This window comes from Chamaea fasciata, unplaced genomic scaffold (assembly GCF_029207755.1).
Source record: "Chamaea fasciata isolate MVZ Bird 193981 ecotype frontalis unplaced genomic scaffold, bChaFas1.0.hap1 SCAF_3, whole genome shotgun sequence".
Lineage (NCBI taxonomy): Eukaryota > Metazoa > Chordata > Aves > Passeriformes > Sylviidae > Chamaea > Chamaea fasciata.
In genome coordinates this window covers 57,360,404-57,380,736 of record NW_027094088.1, presented here as the reverse complement: position 1 = coordinate 57,380,736, position 20,333 = coordinate 57,360,404, and the positions used below count along the sequence as shown (strand labels likewise).

The following is a 20,333-nucleotide window of genomic DNA, read 5'->3' as shown; positions in this document are numbered from 1 at the left end:
CATGACCACTACTGTCCATCTAATGGGCAGCTTTGGGTAGAAAAGGTATGATCTGATGTAGAAGACAATTCAGGTTCAAAATACCCCATGAACCTTAATATTTAATTGATGAAAGTCCACATGGGAGAATAAATATGCGTTTCATATTTATGTGAAAAATTATCTAATCTCAACAGATTTCTTGTTTCTGTCTTCTGTCTTCTTTCCAAGACAATTGCAAATTATTTTTAATGCCACTGAAAAAGAACTGAGAAACAGCTCTACAGAAACTAAAAAAAGCTGAAGGATCAGGGTGAGTTCAGAGCAGCAGCAGAGACCAGCACACTCCAAATGGACCAGCGAAAGTTCAAGTCATCCTGGAAGGATGGATGGGAACTGGTAATTTCTCTGTGCCTTTCTCTATTCTCCCTGTCCTTGTTTTTGGAAACCCTCAGCAGTTACAATCTATTTATAGTTCACTCTGTTTTTGTAGTTTATCTCTGCCATAACATCATGTCCTTTGTCCTGACTGCACAATACCAACCCAAAGGAATTCTTCACAGCTGGGTTCTCACCTCCTGCTTTATTGGCATGCTTTATTAATAGGAAGAGGGACCAGACTACTCTCATCAGGCCACTTAGCTGGATGAACAGGCTCTCTGTTCATGAGCCAGCTCTTAGCACACTACTTAAAATGGACATTTTTTGGTATGTGGCCCTACCACAGGGTACTTCAGTTACTCAGTTGTTTTAACGTTATTTGATTTTAAATGTCAGTGTATTTATTACACAGGATTTATTATATTTTCCCTTCCCTAGCGAATGTTCCTGAGTGTATCTGAGCATATTTAAGAAAAAACCATAAAGATGTAAATATCTGATGTGGAGGCACAAAGCAAGGATGATTCAACAAATTCAAAAATTAAGAAATTGTTTACATTGAGCTAAGATTCCCCAAATCCTGAGTAAATAGATGAACTGAAACAAAAGCTGCTCAAAATGAGTGTATCTGAAAAGGGTGCAGCAGCCGTATCCATTTTCCCATGCAGTGACTGGATGGAAAGTGTAACACCTGGATCATGGGGAGCTGGCCCAGGTAAAATAAAAAAGGTGGCAAAGGAAGTCCCTGAGATGAATTCCATATTTCTAGGCTGAACTTTCAGTCACCAAACCCAGGCCTTGACAGAGGACCCTGTGTAAGGAGAGTGCAGTGACCAGGAAACTTGGAGAGGTGGTCCCTGGCTGTGTCACCACGATGCAGCAGGTAGGAACCCCTGGACACCGGGAACTGGAAGGCATGGTCTGCAAAAGACTGTTCTTCCTGCTGCAAGGTTGCTCCCACTGGCAGCTGGTCTCAGCAGAAGTGCAACCCTTGACTCAGCCCTTGCAGCCATGGAGCAGTCAAGAGCTGAGGCTGCTGGATGATGAAGGGACATTATCGGCCACAGACGAGGGACAGCACTGCTGCTCCCCAAGTTCCATGCTGGCCAGCTGCAGTGGAAAGGGGAAAGTGGGAGGTCTTGCAAAGTCTGGGATGGTGCCATTTTCTGCCAGGGTGGGTAGCATTCCTTGGGTGCAGGCCCACCATCTATCCTTCAGGGGAGCCAGTTTTTCCAGTCCAACATATCTGCTGCTCTGCACCGAGATGAGGAGATGGGGAGCAGACCAATTTCAGTCAACAAGAAGTTCCTGGACTAACTGCCAGCTCCTTGAAACTTAGATTTAGGAGACTGATTCAGAGATGAACTTTATGAAAATATTATTTAGAGGGTTAGTTCATATGGTATTTTTAGCAAAATCATAGCTGAAGAAAAGCAAAAAGGATTTACTTTGGGTTTGTTTTATAAATGAAAAGAGGAATGTTACTGTATAATTTCCATATACGTATCAGTACAGCAGCTGGCACCCTCCTGATCCCTCAAATTGCTATCCTCCTCCAGTCCTGTCTTACAACAGCAAACTGCTCCTGGACCCGTGGAGCCAAGGAGACATTTTTGTTCCTGCATGGCAAGCAGGCACCAGCATGGACCTCACCCTCACCTCATCTGCAGTAGGACTGCAGACCTCACCTGTAGACCTCACTGCAGGACCGCAGACCTTCCCATGGGGTGAGGGGAAGCAGAGCCTATCCCAGACTCACGGCCCATCCAGCAGAGCGTGGCAGAGCAAGGATGCAGGGTGATACACATGTTGGGGCAGTTTGTGCAGCTGACAAAGGCTGTCTGTCACACACCTCATGCTTGGCAGGTCCTGGCTGTCACTCTCCCAGCCTTCATCCCAGCATGGGGGAGGTTTAAAGGCAACTTCACCAACCTCCTTCTGCTTCAAAATCGTTCTTCTTCCTTCCTTTCAGGAGCATGACTAAAATGGCAATTTATACTAAAGTACCAGGAATGCCTTGTTCACATTCCTCCTGGTTACAGCTTTTGCTAAGACAGGTGGCACTGCTAAGCAATTTGTCAGCTTTCAACAAGGAAGATCCTAGTTTATCTCCTGGAAATCTGTGGTGTTCCCAGCCAATCATTAACTGACTTTTCTATATCCAGGGAAGTTTCTCTCTTGGTTTTCCCATCACATACTGTTTTGTTCTTATATTATTCTGCTCCACTTCAATTTTCCTTCCTCTGAGAATGAACCTTTCAGGAAAGTCCTGTTTGCTCCTGGACAAAACCAGAAACTTGAAAACCTCTGTGTACAATATGAGAAATCCCTCCTCTCATTGCTCTCCTGTTCCATAAAGCCAACAATCCAGGAGGAAACTCTAGCCCTGTGACCAGCATAAGGAGGTCTCAGGTCGTGCAACCACAGTCCTAGCTGTGATTCCTCGTAGTTCTTACTGTGCCAAAATTCTCCGGAGATTCATTGACTGAAGCTCTCTCCAGACTTCTGTGTACACAGACCGCAGAATTTTTCCAGGAGAGGATTAAAGCACATTCTTAAGAGGCATGTTTTAAGAGGCAGTGGGTACAGGCTGAACCACAGCATGTTCTCTTTGAGCACCAAGTTGCATCTTTCTAGCATGAGGGTGACTGAGCACTGGAACAAGTGGCCCAGAGAGGTTGGGGCGTCTCCATCCTTGGAGATACTCAAAAGCCATCCAGGAGTGATCCTTGGCAACCTATTCTAGGTGGCCCTGCTTGAGCAGGAGGGGCTGGAGCAGGTGATCTTCAGAAGTGCCTTTCAACCTCAACCAATCTGTGATGATTCTGTGTTGGTTGTTTTTTTTTTTTTCCTTGCAAAGCTCCAAGCAGTCTATGTTACCTGTGCTACACCATTACCCTGGAAAGGCAAGCTGGGTTTCTCTGAATGCACCTCTACTTTCCTATGCTTTTGTCACAAAATACTCTGTGTGTGCAAAAAAAGTACTGCACTGCCAAATAGCAGGAGGGGACTAAGGAGGTCACAGAAGTGAGGGGAAGCACTATTGCTCATCCAGTGGCTGTCACTTTCAAGTACAGATAAATTATATTGAAACTAAGCATGGACCTCATCCTCTCCTGTTGCTGTTACAGCAGAATTAATACTGCCACCACCTCCATATGTCATCTACAGGGACATGGCATTCCTGTACCCTCTCATTCTCACACACCTGGTGCCTGCTTAGAAACCTTGGCTCATTCCTTTAGAGCTGAAAATTTTTAGACAGGTTTCAGCTTCTCACTTGGTATGCAGCAGTTTCATTTAGCAGATCTAGGGCTATTAAGATTATATTTTCATAGATTTCACTGTTCCTGGGAACTCCAAGAAAATCACAGTGCAAACTGAAGTTTAAACAAAGGTTGTTGCGTGCTATCATATGACTTCCTTGAAAGCTTTCCTCTTAACCATTGCCACCTTTAATTATCTCAGAGCACACACAGGTGTTATAAGATGTTCTTGATAAGGTCAGAGTTTGGGAGTCTGTGGTGCATTTCTCCCTGCTCAGATTTATTTTGCACTGGGCATAGAGCTGCTCTCTGTTGGAAGTGTGTGAACCACCACAAAATACATCCACCCTGGGAAAGGTGTCTCTGCTGAACTTTACCCTCCCAAACTCACTGAAATTCCTGCTGGCTCTTGTCCTTGATGCTGTATTTCTATCTGCTACTCCCTTTGCATCTGCTATCTGCTACTCTTGCATTCAAGAAAACAAGAAGTGAAGCCACACATATCCCACACACCAGAAGTGCCTGGTGCACAAGAGTGTCCATGCATTGCCAGCAGCAATATCAGGCAGAGAGTCTCTAGTCAGCGTGGCTGTAAGGCTTCTAATGCTCGGTAAAATGATACATAAACATGCTCAGCTGATTATGGTTTAGCCAGAAACTTTTTAAGGGACCTAACAGTATCTGTGCCGGCTGAGATCCCTCTCTATCTGCATGTTGGGTATGACCTGTCATGCTGGGGTTGGCCTTAAAACTGATGTAAAAGCAGGGCTGGCACAGATCCTATGTCACATTCACTCATTCAACTGAAATGTGAGCTGGGGTTCAGGACAGTTTTGAATGCTGTCTGAACTGGGAACCAGCACTGATGTCACTGGTATGGCACAATTCCGCTGCAGGTTGCAGAGGAAACACACCCTGAAATTAGGAGGGAAAGCTGAGATCACAGTATCTTCTGCTCTAAACAAGGGGCAGATGCAGTTAAATATTAACACTGCTGTGATATAGCTATGACCTGGCCCAACAGAGTTACATACATAGTGTGTTATGTAAGTGTATTACATACATTGTGTTTTACATACTTTATTGCACATATGTCTAAGAATAGACATTCACCTGGATGGGCTCCACAGGTATGACTAACCACCCTGCCCACCCACTTTCAACTTTAGAGACTCAGACAGACAATTTAATGACAATTTAGGCTCACAATTTCCTGGTGCACTCATAGGCCACTTAGTCTTGTACTTATGGGAGCAGCCTAGTAACTCAAGTTATCAGTAATCTCTTATACTGAATGGGCAGCTTGCTCCATGGGAGAGTCAGGACATACATTTCACAAGGTCACTCAGTCCAAAATACCTCCCTTGAGAGCAGCCTGTGCTGCTGTAAAACTGTGTAAAACTGCCTGTGCTGCTGGTTCTGCAGGCTCAGTCTGGGGAAAGTAGAGTGGACCCAGTGCTGTGGCCATGGCTGGCCTTGCAGGTCATGAGCGGCCTGTTTGGCCATTGCCTGCAGACCACCTATGCACACACACTACCCCCATGCACACACACACAGGGACATGCTGCTGCTCCACTGTGGCTCCTTCTGTGAATGCTGCCTACACTTTCTCCTCGGTTTGGTCTTGATCTGATTGACAGGCTGAGCTTCAGCAGTCACTTAATTTGCTTGAATTCACGGCTTGATTTCAGTCCACTGAGAATGGTTCTTCCACAGGGAGTTCCCCTGTGCCTTCACTTAGCCAATTTCTCCCAAGACAAAAGTGGGACCTGCTCTGACTCAGCAGTGTCCCCGTGCTGGGTTCATCTTTCATCCGTACAAAGTGCCAAGTTCAGTGATCTCATTCCACCCACTCCCTTTGCTGTAAAGTGGCTCAGTTTTCCCTTTGATATTTCACTTCAAAAGATGCTCGTTGAAGAGCTGACCAGCCCTGTGGTTCTCAACGGTCACATCTCACTCATGTACATGGGCAGCTTCCTCTCACCTACCACTTCTCCAAACAGGACATCTGGTGGTGACTTTCACTATCTCGTTGCTTCTTCCATCACTAACGTCCACCCACTGCCTCATTTCTTACCCTTTGAAGGGTAAGTGCCATTGTGAAGACACTTACTGCAGCAGGGAGGGAAGCACCAAAGCCCACTGGGCAGCACAGACAGGCAATTAGCATGGGAAGACTCAGAAAACATTGCTCTCTGTTTCTTATTCCATGTGGTATGCGTTTGGTTTCAAACTTGCCTGCTAGCTAATGTCCTTGTGCTTGACTCCCCCACCTCCCTGACCAGCCTCTTTTAGTGTACTTCTAGCTAGTCCCACTGAAATTTCAGCAGCCCTGGAGCTGGAGTGAAGCAGGACTGTCTGCATTCATGAGGGGCTGGTAGACTCCAGTCTGAATTCTCTACCAGAGGTAGAGAATTGGCTCTGTATGTTCCCTTTACATTTAACTACTGACGTCTTCTTGCCATGGCTCCTTGATGGTTTTCTTCACCCTTGAAGGCCCTGAGAAACTGTGTTTATTGTGTTTGTATTACCTCACTTGCAGCTGCAAATGAATTTGTGTCATCAATATTTTTCATTATGTCTCAGAAGTGTAGACAGATGCCAAAATGTTCACAAAATCAAATTACAAGATATCGAAACCCAAATGTTTACAACACAGGCTAAGAAAGGGAAATAAACGTTGAGAGCAAGAACTCTTAGCTTGCCCTGAAGGGAAGACTTTGGAGCACCTGCCATGACAAGTAGTGTTGAATACCTCCTTCTCTACTGGGGCAGCACATCACTTCCAATCATCTTGGATGTCAGAGGCATCAGGTTTGAACACAAAATCTCACAGACCAATGTGCCATTTCTCAGCTACAAAAGGACTGTTTTTTAAAGCAATTTGAGCAGAAGAAATAGCTTCGCTTCCTGCTGAGCAGAAAGCTCTTTTAGAAACATAAATGTCCGGTCTAATAACAATTGTGTAAACAAACACTGATGAACTGCATCACAGACGTGTACTTATGATACTTAACTCCCCAAAGATTCAAGCTTGCAAAATATTTTTGAACTCCTTTTGCATCTGGAAAAAAATATTCAAACCCAGAGTCAGGAAGCCTTTGCTTAAATCTGTTGCTTAATTTGGGTTGATCCCCAATTACAATTTTTCTAGGTCAGTATTAACTGCTTTAGTTCTTTTGTTAATAAGTGTTTTGTGTTTGATTCCAAGCTTTCTGTCATTTAAAGGGTAATTTATGGTGCCAGGAGACACAGGTGTGTTTACTTATTTCACAGAAGTGCTAGAACTATGATTTAGCTGAGGACCATATGGAAAATCCAAGAATATTGTTCATAATGACTCTGAAGTTGAAGTCTTCTGGCATGGTGCAGTTGGGGGAATTCTGTAATTGCATGTCTCTCACTAGATCACATTCATACCTTAACACCTTAACAGCTGCATGGTGATATGCAAGGAGCAAGGCTGTCAGAAATTCAGAAAAATCAATTCTCATAGTGTTATACCACCTTTCATTCTATTAGGGCTGGGTTTAGACAACCCAGTCCTCTGGTTAATGGCATTTTGCTACCTCAAGGATCAAACAGGATTTCTGAAGGGGTTGGGCCAAAAACAGAGGCGGCAGGAGGAGTCAAAGGGGACTGTCACAGGTTGAGGCAGAGCAGAGAGGTGAATTAGGGAACTTTAATGGGGAGCAATTGGTCTTCAAGGACAAGAGCAGTCTCTCCTCATGCCCCCCTGTTCCTGTCCATCTTCCCATGGCCAGGACACTTTGCCCCAAAGCAGTCTTGCCTGATGAGACAGAGGGTGACCATCTTCTTCAGACAGCCACTCACCCCTCAGAGAAACACCCCTTTTTCCTCCTCCCAGTGGGGCACCTCTGCATCGCTGCCATTCCCACTGTGGAGGTGGAGAAAGGCATGGCCCAGGACAGAGCTCCATAAAGCAGGGATCTGGAGCCCCCTGATGATGGAAACAGTTATGAGATGCTCCCTTGTCACCTTCACTCCTCCTAGGCTGCTCAGAGCAGCAGCACTGAATGCAGAGACCTGCAGAGGTGGAAACAGGACACCCCTGCTCTGACCCCTGCAGGACAGGCTCAACCGCTGCCACCACTCTTGGTCCTGCTCTGAGCCTGGTGAGGTGCCGGGGATGGTCCCATGCCTCACCTCGTGCCGTGCAGCTGTCATACCCTGTCTGAGTACAGCAGTAGGTACATGATTGATATGTGTAATCTAGGAACTTATTAAGCAATCCCACTCCCAAGACCTTATTGCAAAATTAAATGTTTGTAATTAACTCTGTTTTAAAGTCTTGGAACAAGACCAGTTCCAAACTGCAAACCTGCTTGCTACTTGCTGGTTTGCTTTCTCCTGTTTTTCTTTTTTCTTTCTTCCATTTTGAATTCACAAACTTTCTTTGAGCTGTGCTTCACATGACACCTGCTTAACTTGCCTCTTCGTTCTTATCCAGGCATGAAGCAGCTCCCACTTCTGCAGAGCTGGTGGTCCAAAAGAAGCTTCTACACATAGGAGAGAAGGAGTAAATGTGCTTAAACCAATGCAGGAGTTACCATGTCCAGGCTGAGAACAGTGAAATAGGCACCAGCTCAGCCCCTGACAGGTAGCTTTGGGTGCAGTTACCCTGAATGTCATGACAGCAAAGCCTACCTTCACCACCAGCTGAAACATCTGTTATGATGCAGCCTCAGTCCTCAGTTCACCCCAGCCTTGGTTGTTTATCAAGTCCTCTGAGCAGGATCCAGCCTTATAATACCCATACTGTTTGCACTGCTTGTCTCAGGTAGGTCCTGCTACCTTTGCAGAAGGTATCAGCAGGTCGACTGTGCAAAAGAAATAACAAAACATAGGCTTAGATTGCAAGACCTTTGGGGATGGGGCTTGTTCTTTGCAGTCACACTGGGCTGCTCAACAGGAAGCTGAAGCCTTGGGGGCCATGGGCTTCCCAGTCCTGGTGGCTGTGGTGTCAGGCTGGGTAGAGACACAGGGATAACCACGGATAGCACGTGCTGCACCTGTGGTGTGACATCCCAGAGCTGGGAAGGCTGGTTTGCCCAGCTCCATCCTTCACTCTGCTGATAGATGTAGTTATCCCTTCCAGACAAGCTCTTGATGGAGTTTTGTAAAGTGGATGGGTGGGTGGGCTCAGGAAAATTCTGTGATCAGCATTTAAAAAAACCTGTGTGTTTTTCCTGAAGTGCCTAGCACATCCTCCAGGCTCTGTGCCAGGAGTTACAGGGCTGCCTGGACTCCTTTGCTCACTTTGGTAACCTGTTATCAGTGCACCCTTTGATAAGAGTGGCTCTACAAACCCCAAGCACACTGTGGGGTGACCTTGCCATCCCCTTGGGAAGTCAGAACAAAGCAAGAGGACCCAACAGACCCCGGCATAGGTTCACAACAAGTCAAGCTGCCCCAGGGCCAGTTCCTTCTCCCTGGGCAGCACAAGCATCCTCATCCTGGCTCAAACAGTGCTCACAGAGCACTCCAGCAGCCCATGAGGCCAAATGCCAGTGGTACAGCAGCTCAGCATGCTCCTGGTCTTGGCAAAAGCCTTGCCACCTCATGACTGCAGAAATGAAACCTTCAGAGGACAAACTCCATGAACACGTTGTGCTCTGTGCCACGGCAAAAGCTGAGGAGTAAGAACTGTGCACTGAGCTGTCTTTGTCACCAAGGGAGATATTCCTAGGTTGCACAATACCAAGTGGTAATTAATGTGCAAGGAACAAATTAGCTCAAGCTGTGACTTTTGGATCTAGATGCAAATAATCTTAAACTGGAGGGTTTTGCCAAATATAGTGTGGTTATCATCTAAGAAAAATTTGTTGGTAGTATATGAGCCAACCATAAAGTACACTTTGTTTCTGTCAGTTATAAAATAAGTTCTCATGGTGCAAATAAATACCGAGCGCAAGCATGAGCCTTTTGAAATAACTTGAACAGCCTAAAAAAAAGGTGCATAGGCTCCCTCTACAGTCAGTTCTTAGATTTCTCGCTCTCAGTGTTGACCTGCAGAGCTGAGATCCCATGGCCACAAGCTCCAGCTGCTATTAGCAGCTCTAAGTGGACAGATCTGCCATTAGCACCACTGTAGGCTCCTGCTTCACATGTGGATATATATATCCAGAGGTAACTAGATGCTACATTTTCAGCTTTTGCATGGCTGACATTAGCCCGGGTGAAACTCTACCAAAAACTACAAGACAGATGGTTTTTCCATCACCACAGAGACATCCTGCATCTTCCCTCTTCTTTCCAGCTTCCTTCTCCCAGCAGATTGAGCCATGTGATCCTGTGCCTTCCTTTGTGCTGAATTTTCCTCGTTTCTTCACTGAGCCCCTACAACCTACTACTGCAGATAGGATTGGTCTCTGAAAAGCTGACCTGCTGGATTTCTCTGCCTCAGTTTCTCAGTCTTCATGAGTGATTTCATGAGAAGATGCTTCCAGATCTTTGAATTGGGGATATTGTTTCGCAGATAACAGCTATTTATACAATCATTATCAGTATGCCTTTCATCTGTAATTTTTTTACAGGAGTGTGGTAGGCTGGGCTTTGTTCACATTTCACCAACCCTTTGAGCCTACATCTAAAGCTCAGGAAGGTCAGAGTACAGGAACGTTTGCCCCAGCTTTTGAATGCTGACTTGTTTTAAAGCAATCGTGGTAATGCCTCACTACTGCAGTCTGAGGGGATTACTGATTATACCCAGCAAACCTGTCACACTTGACAGTGTTTCATGAACCTGTCACTGCCGAGTGACATGGGTCTTCTGTCAGGGGCACAGATGCACTCTACTAACAGAGCTGCTCTGGCATTCTTCCCTTTCCTCATCTGGCTGAATTACCTGCTGTGGGCTGATAGATGCTGTGCTGCATCTGTGCTAATAAAGGGGCAGGCTGGAGGCAATGGCTCACCTCTGTATACACCATCCCCAGTCATGGTGACCTTTTCCCTCCTGACTACCAGAAATAGCCTGCCTGACATCAGCTCCCCAGACCTACCCTGGGTGTTGTGAGGTCTGACAGGAATCGGGCAAAACAGCTCTGGGGAGAGCGGTAAAGATGAAGCACTGTGGCTGTGAGAGAGTGCTTGAGCCCATGAACAGTCACGTTTAGTTTCTCAGTGCAGATGTCATCCTGGCAAGCTCTCATGCTGACTCCATTCACATCCACACAGATCCACCAGCAGAACTTCATTCATGCTCCCTGCCTGCTCTGTCCCCATCAAAGTGGAAAAAACCCCACACTAAAAACATCTTGGAGACATCATACGCTGGGATATCCAGGTGAAAAGAGTCACTTGCCTTTATATTGGTGGGGTGGACCACTCTGTTCCCCGAAGACTGGTGAGACCATACACAGGAGAGTCCGGTCAGGATTATTCAAGGGCATCTTAGATGATAGTAGCCAAAACCTCTGGACATCCTGCAATATGTAAATCTACTCATGGTCACTCCCACTGTAGGACAACACTTTGCTTCCTGGGGATTAAAGAGAATACTCAAGTGACAGCGTAGATTTTCCAGAAGAAATAACATTAATCATAATACAACATTCTGCCAGCATAACTGGCATGTCAGTGCCAGCTCTCTTCTTGCTTTCTGCAGCATGAAACTATAGTAGGCAGAATCAGGAAAGGGAGTGAAGCAGATTTCTAAAGTTTATATACTTCTTGTTGCACTTAATTCAGTCTTGGCTGGGGCAGGCTTTAGCTGTTAACCACTGCATCAAATATGTGCTCTGCTGAGTAGTCTGTGTGCAAGAGGGTGCCAGGTTTAAAAGCTGCTGGTGCAGTGAGCTCCTTGAACGGTAACAGGGGGAATAGTCCCTTCTCTGCTTCTGATGAAACCAGACTGAACAGAGATAGGTGAACTCTTCAGTTGTACACAGTCAAAGGACTGGTCTTTGCTGCAAAAGATGTTTATTGCAAAGGAGCAGTCCCGTTTGTGACTCATGAGATTTCCTAGAAATGCTGGTCATTGTAACTAAAGAGTGCTTGTTTTTAATAGCTCTTTTAGATATTATATTTCTTATCACCTCTGTTTTCCTCATTATCTAGTTTTGTGCTTCATAAAACTCAGATAGGTCATGGAGTGCTCCTCAGGGGAAAACTAACCCAGGGACAGCAGCCTGCTCAGAGGTTCCCTTCAGGAGCACTAACCAAGCTACAGAATCTTTGTCTCGCTTAGAAAGATTTGCAGATGACAGAAAAATGGCAGAAATTTTTCAAGCAGATATTGTTGCCCATAGATGTTTTTCGTCCAAATCCACACTTTTGATGTTCAGCTGCACTGAACCTCTTCCAGGCCTCCATCATTGGAGGAAATGGGGAACAAATGAAAGGATGTTATGCAATCATGGCCATGGGAACACGACATTAATTACCCTCTCAAGTAAAGGAGGCTGAGGATGTCTCCATTTCTTAATCACACATTTACATGTTAACGTTGTATAATAAATTCTCATCAAATAGCTGCAAACTCTTTGTGAGATGGGGCTGTATCTTGCAGCAGCCTCTACCCTCTGCATCCCCAGGATGCAGGGCAGGACAGGAGGCAGGGGGCAGGATGGGCATGCAAGGGTTGGTGACAAATCTCAGGGTCACTCACACTTCCCTGAGTTTGTGTCAGCTGCATGTGAATCCATGCAGTTCACTTTAGTTATCCTTTGACTCAAAGGCCCCAACTCCTACTGCAGTGACTGGTCTGCTCCCCATTTGAGGCACAACTCTATTCTTTAACCATTAAGTAGCTAAAAGAAATCTGCCCCATTGTGATTTTGCTGAATTGTTTTCTCTTATTTCCTCAAAAGAGCATACTGACAGTCATCTATGTCCACAATAAATTTAAGATTCTCCAGTTGTATATGCACGTGAGGGAAAGGATCATATTGCTTTAATAGTATTTAGGGCCTCTGAAAATGCTGGACAGAGTAATTAGCACCTGTCCCATACTGTGCACTGGCAGATTCTCAATGAAAAGACTGAAACAGCCATAAGCTAAGGCTCCAGATCTTGCATTCCAAATGTGTCGTATATAAAACAAATTAACAACAGAAGCCAAAAAGAAGAGGCAAAGTATGATTAGAAACAGCATTTAAGGAACAAAGGTTGTGATTTGACAATTGACAAACTGCTTATATGTTTGCAAGTTTAAAACAAACCCCTCAGCTCTTATTTAAGTGTACAGTGAAAGTCAAAGCCCTTGAAAGCAGCGGAGTTAGATACTTTCATGATTTGTGACACACAAAGATACCAGCCCTGGATGACATTTTAGAGCAGGTTGAAGAATTTGACTTCTTTCAGAAGAAAGCCTACTTCGTCTTACACCTGTTTTCTGCCACTTTTCTCCCATTTGTAAGGGGATTTTTTTCCTAAGCATCAGTGCTCCAGCCCTGGCGTGGCTGAGCTGAGCCAGTGGTGTGGCTGGAGCCTGGAGGAGCAGCTCAATCACACAGTTCCCGAGTGGGATGGCCACGGGGCCAGCTTCAGCAGCCGCTGCAGGAGGTACGAGGTGGACTGGAACACAACAGGCATCAGCTGCACTGACCCCCTCGGCAGCCTGGTGGGCAGTGGGAGCGCCGTCCCGCTCGGGCCCTGCCGGGATGGCTGGGTCTACGACTCCCCAGGGAGCTCTATCGTGACAGACATAAGGCATAGCTAGTCCAGAAAAATCACTCCTGTCTGCACAGGTTAAAGAAAGAGTATGCTGGATTAATCGAGTTTGCTTTTAGTGTACAGTCTGACTGCTAATAAACGCTCAGAATCAGAACCTGCTAGGCACTTAGGGCAAAAAGTCATAAACATAAACATTCATAAACATATGTACATAAACAAGGGGAAATGATTACTTTTCCTGGCAGCATAATACTGCAATCTTGTCATTAATGGCTATTCTTATAATTATTATTCCCATCACCAAACTGAGGGTAGAATCCCATAGCCCAAACTGAGGAACTGCACTTTTGAGTGATAGTTCAGATATTGATCCATAATGAACAAGAAGCAGAGGATAAGGCTACAGTTGTCACATAATGCTTTAGCAACAGCAGTACTCCTTCATCTCAATTTACAATATCTAACCAGATAATCTAGAATATGAAAACAAATACAAACCTGTACTAACTGTCTTAAAGCCATGTAGAGACCTGAAGTATAGGAATGACCTCCAAAGAGATCTCTTCTACTTCCCCTCCACTGCCAAATCTGTATTAGCTACACCTAAACTGCGTCTAGCAGATGTTTGTGTAATTTGATCTTATAAAAGCGCATTGCTGGAAACTTCACAGCTTCCGTGGGGAGGGCATTCATATTTCCTTGCTTCATTATCATCACTGTTACAAGGCAAGTCCATCTAATTTTCCCTTGGGACAGATGGGCTGGGGCAGAAAGGAGCACTCTAGCTGTCCTCCACACCAGGGAAACTGAGCTGAGCTGTTTGGTATGGTCCCAGCAAAGTCGTCTGGGTTAGAAAAGATTAAATAAACAGCCAAACACATTCATGCTTCTTTCTGGGCTTAAGGCTAATTACACTCGAGTGTAATATTTCCAGGTGTAGAGAAGTTATTACCAATTTGCCCTCCTCCCTTTGTTGGGTGTGTCCTGACAACCTGTTAATTGTAAATCAAAAGCAAGTTCTCAAGTACCAATTCCCTTCAGAGAAAAGCCAGCTAAAACCTGGGCTTTTTGTCTGTGCTCTTGAGGTGAGGGACACCCCAGCTCCAGGCTCCACCCCAGCAGGGCTCACGGCAGCCCCTCCATCTCTCTCACCTGGCACTGTTTTGCAGTGAGGAAATACATGGTTTGAGACATGTCTTGGCATCTGGGAAGGAGATGATGCTTCGACTGTCCTCCAAATTTCAAGCAGATGAGTGATGTCAAGAGGACGAGATTTTTCTGAACTTTTTTATTTGTTCTTTCAGATTTTTCCTCCCTTTCTCACTCTCCTTATGTGTCATTATGCAACCATTTTCCCACATGTAAATTTCACAAGGTTGGGGAAAATCCAAACAAGATGTATTACAGATGTCAGCTTAAGAGGATAGAGGGTTTCTTTCCCTCTGTTTTCTTGTGGATGCCATTGGTTCCCTTTCTTCTCAAGCAGCCATGGTTTATGGGGAACGCCCCTGAGCTTCTAAATGTGTTTGCCCTTACAGTTTAATCTGGTGTGCAAGGACTCCTGGAAGCGGGACCTCTTCCAGTGGTGTGCGAATGCTGGGATTTTCATTGGCTCCATGAGCATTGGCATCATAGCAGACAGGTGGGTGGCGTGTAGACAGGTGTGAGATGAACTCTTTCCTCTGGCTATTTGCTTTCTGATGTTGTTGAACAACGTTCACAATTCAGAAAGAAAATAAAAGCAACCAAAACCTGATTGAAAAGGTCTGTGTGTCACTTAAAAGGGAGATGGGTGGGGGTTTCTAAAGTCCTGCTCTCAAAGGCTGTTGCGACCCAAGAATCCACAAAAATGCCAAGGTTTCACTCCATCTTCTACAACTCTGCAGAATTCACACACGTGAAGAGACTGTTTTCTCTCACAGGTGCAAACTGCAATGCAAGCTCAGGGTCCAAGATGGAATTTCAACTCTTGCACCAAGAATTATTGCTTATCTCTGCAATAAATTTGTTTCACATTAATTTTAACAGTATCCAGATGGCCATAAATCAGTTCCAAAATAGGAAAGTTTTTCTCAGATACAGAAACGGATGCAGTTGTTTCTTCCTAAATTTTATTTGTTCCTCATTTTTCTCAGCTGAGTCTGTATTTAGCCAGTTGTAGACATTATTGTCCCTCCTTTCCTCTTTTCCATCACAATTATCATTTTGCCTTGTTTCTGCCTAGTGGATTGTTTTATAGGTTAGACTCTGAACAAATTTAGTGCTTTGTAGCTGATCTGCCTCCACATATTTACCAAATTTTTCAGTAAAATAACAAGGGAGGATGAGAATGGAATTTGAAGAAATGGAGGTAAGAGGGAGTGAACAATCCTTCTCGAGATCCAGTCTGTCTTGAATTTTTTTTTTACGTTGTATTCCCAATAGCCTTTTCCTCCCAAGGCTGCCCCAATATTGTCTCTGTTGAACACATATTGCTATTGTTCCCTTCTTTTCACTGTCCCACTCCTCCAAGGGGGAAGGTCTATGGGAAGGGGCATAGCCATCACAAAATTAGGATGAGACTGTTTGTATCTTTGGTCCCTGCTCTCTAGTTTCAATCCAGGCAAGCACACCATCAGTAAGGTTGTGCAGACAAATCTGCTTGTGAAGAAGCTCATCTATGCACAGATTGGGCTGCTTGCTTTCCCATCCTCATTAAATCATTATCATACCACCAGTGAACCAGACCAACTTTTTTATAAGCTTTCTGCTTAAATGGATTTTTCATCAGTAGATAGTAATTTATTGAAGTAACTCTTTGTAGCCACATCTTGTGTGTGGCTACGCCTTAGGCAAAAGAAATTCTCAGGTGAAAGACATCAAACAGCTACAGAAGTACAAAAAAAATCCTACATCCAGTCATCCATCCTGGGATGGAGTTCTCTGTCTGATTTCAAAGACAAAAGTGGACAGATTTATGGCAATTTCAGCTTTTCTTCACATGCATTTTGGAAGATCTTTGTTTTGTTTTGTTTTGTTTTGTTTTGTTTTAATCAGAAACGTTTGTTGCCTCCCTCATCCTCTCATTCCCTTAAATCCAAGTTCTTGTTTTCTGACTAATCTCCTAGGAAACTTGAAAGCATTCCACCCTTTTTCCCAGAACCGAAGGTTGGGTGGTGATGCACCCTCATCCAGGTATAAGAGGACATGAAATACCAGAGAGCAGATTCCATGATTGTCACAAGCACCACTCTTCAGATCACCTTTCCAAGCAATCATTTTCCCTAGAAAAGGCATTTCTTGCTACCATATGATGGTGAGAGCCAACAGAAACCAGAGCTTCCAAATTCACAGCCATTTATAGTCAAAATGCTCTTCTGTCTCTCTCTCTCTATATCTGTCAAAATACTGAAGGATCTTTTTACAAAGGCTTTTTGTGAAGCAGGAGTAGGAAAAGACACGAGGGAGTAGGATATAATTCCTCCTAAGATAAAACACATACATGTCTGATTGTGAAGGGGTCTTCACTCTGCTCACACCACCCATTCCCAGCTTGCTGCTGCTCCTGCACTGAGAGCATCCAAGAGCAACACAAAACATCATAACCAGGATGTATTGTTCTCAGGATAAAAACAAAACCAGAAGTCTCAAATGTGGTATGATGAGGCTCTCATGGGCTGAACTTTAAGGCAAGTCAAAAATATCTGTGTGAGAGGACAAAATTTGAGTGATGGGATTTGCTGATGTTACTGTGGAAAACAAAAGACACTTATTTTGGCTGGTACTTATTATCGTGCTATTTTTGTTAGCGGATGTTGACTAATTCAATGGCTTTTATAATTCATGCTTCTAACCACATACATATCTCTGTCAGCTAGAAATCAAATGCCTTTCCAGTGTTCAAGTTAGCTTGTTTCTTTTGGAAACTCTCCACGTCTGAGTATTAGTAAGTCACGGTGATAAAGGGAATGACAAACGACAGGGATGTACAAAACCCTACTCAAGAAGAGCTCAATACTCAGCCAGGGTTGATAAGAAAATGTGAAAAGATCACAGTTTGCAAACAAATCCCCATTATAAAGCTATGGCAGCTTTGAAAAATGGGCTGAGAAGCCATATCAGAGCAATCTTGAATTCATTGGCCAAGTCATTAACCAAAAGTGAGCAATGACCTGAAAACACAGGACAGGTGAATTCCCTGAAATTCCATAGAGATGGTTAATGTTGCAAAGGGAAGAGCAGACATAGACTCCTATCCAAAATTAACAGACACCCTCTCCAGCCTCTTCAAACCCTTTGGTTTGCCCCCTACCCTTCCAGGAGCTGAACCTCTTCCTTCTCTTTTTTTCCCTTCACAGGTTTGGGTGCAAACTGTGCCTTTTGGTCACAGTGCTCATCAGTGTGGTTTCCGGGGTTCTGGTGGCCTTTGCACTGAGCTACACATGGATGGTGACATCCTGCCTGATCCAGGGACTGGCCTGCAAGGGAGGCTGGCTCACAGGCTATGTCTCCAATTATGCAGTTTGCAATTGCACCTTCTGGGCAGGGACCCCTGTTTTGCAGCAGGGCTGACCCTCACAGATGCCATCTGATTTTCAAAGCACTATGTGTAACAAGAGCAGACTTCTTGAGCCAGAAGCATTTTTGCTTCACTCCCTCATGGACCATCCTGTAAATTTTTTTCTATTTGCCTCCTGAACACTTCCATGTTTCGGTGTCCCAGGACATCTGGCAGCAGCAATTCATATGGCATAAGTGGGAAATTCATGAAGGAACACTTTCTTTTGCTTCTCATGAAACTAAAAATCTCTTTGGGATGCTCACTCACAGCTCATTTCGCTAGCAAGCAGGAGTGCAGTCATGAACCCAACTCTCTTCCTCCGAGCTACACCTGCCACTGCACGAAAGTAACCTATAGGCAATATCTGATTTCCTGTCACAATTCCCTCTACTTGCCTTAAAATCTTGGTGCTTGATTGGTGTATAATTCAGCTCCTGCCACCCAGCAGCGAGCACTGCCACTGTAGAGCCCACTGTGGGAGCTGAGGCATCCACAAGCCCCTTTTCCCTCCTGGTTTTGCTACTCTTCTTCCAGAGGAATAAGTAAAAAAACGCAAGCACCTCTAGCCCAGGCTGGCTTTTAAGATTTGGCATTCCAGAATCTGACTAGACGTTAGGCAAGATGGAAAATGAAAAAAAAAAAAAAAAAAAAAAAAAAAAGACAATGAGGAGTTGGAGGCAGTGAATTCTCAGGACATGTTGTGCCATGCACAACTGCATCAACATTTGGGATCAGTGATGGGGAAGGGGCAGAAAGTCCCATCACAGACATCCCCTGGGACCAGCACAAACAAAAACAGGACACTCTGCATATTAAAGCACATTAAAGTTTGTGTTTATGCATTAATGTTTTCCTAATGCCCTGAGCTTGATTATTTACATGGCCAAACTCCCAAACATCTGTCAGAAATAAGTACGGAGCCAGGGGGGAAAGATAAGCCAAGAAAGGATATGGCGTTCAAAGTAGTTTTCCCTCCATACCATGGTGGGAAATCACTGCTGTGGTGCTTTTGAAGATTGAAGAGTCATCTCCACAGCTCTTGTGAAGCTGTGATTCACATCATATTCATCAACTTATATTTATCCTCTGGATTTGAGTTTGCCTCCTGATCAGTTCTAGTTGTGGGAGAAGGCCCAATTTATTAATATCTTAAAATATTAAGGATGTAGGATGACACAGTGCTGTAGAGTAGGGATAGGAGCACGAAAGTGTCCAAACAACAGCTACGCTTGCATATTGGCATTTGGATTTAGGTGCTGACAGCAATAGCAGAGAACAAGAATAGTGCTTAGAAAGATGCAGCCCTTCGCCACAAGATCATCTGCCCGTCAGGTGATGGAGTACACCAGAAAATTTGTAAAAGTAAAGTTGGTTGGCCAAAACCCAGTTGATGAATGCTGATGGGTATGCCAAAACATGGAGCTTTTATGTTCTCTTCAGGCACAGATGATATAAACTCCAGGTTCAAGTAATTAGGACAGGGGCAGGGTCTTCTTAAGGGGTCAGTCCCACTTTCATTAACTGGCTCTGTTACTTGCTCCCAGGCTCCTTGCCAGAGTCAGATGGTGTTCAGTCCTGAAATGCTCCTTCCTGGGCTCCAGGGGCAGCCCTGGGACTGGTTATGCTCCAGCAGCCCCAGGAGCAGAGAGGTGTCAGCTGCTCTTAAGGGGAAGGGAAGCTGTCAAACTGTGTTACCTGAGGCAGGGTGTGAGCTTCCCTCACAGCCTGGGGGTGACACACTCCTTATCACCCCCCAGGACACCATGCTGCTGCTCCCCATTTTGAGAGCAGCCATGTGCAGCTGCACCAGCTTTTACATCTTTTTAACTTCCCAGCTCCAGGAAGCAATCCATGAATGGGCAAAGGTCACCAGCAAAGAAATTAATTAAGGACATTAGCCCTTGGGTTTATTAAGTTACCACCAGAAGCAGGTGCCACTATCACATGTAGGTGACTTCAAAGCAAAGGTGTGACAGAGCCTACCACCTCTGTAGCTCCTGCTGTGGCAGTAGCAGTGCTTTTGGGAATAAATACCATCACCAGCGTGATAGGCAAGGGTCTTGGGACTCAGTTTTTGTAGTTATTCATTTATTCATCTCAGTCTTTGCTTTGCTTAACTTGCTGCTACTGTCCCCATTTTTTATCTGCAGAGTTTTCAACAGGTTTTATATCAAAAAACTGTAAGTCAAAAGTATCCAGATTTTTTTTTTTAGTGCAGAGCAGAGGCAGGTCTGCACCTACAGCAGGACTATCAGACCAGCTCTATCAGACACATCATTGCACCTCCACTGTTCCGCTTGCCCTCTCAGGACAAGCTTATTCCCCTCTGATCCTGAAGCAAATACTAGTTTTGCAACTTCCCAGGTCAAAGTCATGTCATGTCATGTCATTCCTGATCTGTCCCTACTCTTCTCAGGGCAACCTTGCCATGGCCCTGCCTCGCTGCACAACATGCTTCCCTGCCTTGGAGGCCCTCATGGCAACACTGAACATTAACTGAGGCTCAGGTCAGTTGAAAGCAGGTGCAA

The 20,333-nt window shown here is 44.9% G+C and overlaps 1 protein-coding gene across 1 annotated transcript; it reads left to right on the top strand.

The window, feature by feature from the left end:
- The first annotated feature begins 1,234 nt into the window (after positions 1 to 1,234).
- Positions 1,235 to 17,816, top strand: LOC136287519 (solute carrier family 22 member 2-like). The gene is given in 5 exon segments (XM_066180301.1): positions 1,235 to 1,534; positions 12,900 to 13,012; positions 13,014 to 13,294; positions 14,802 to 14,907; positions 17,603 to 17,816. Coding segments are annotated over 5 exon segments (1,014 nt in total).
- Positions 17,817 to 20,333: the final 2,517 nt, after the last annotated feature.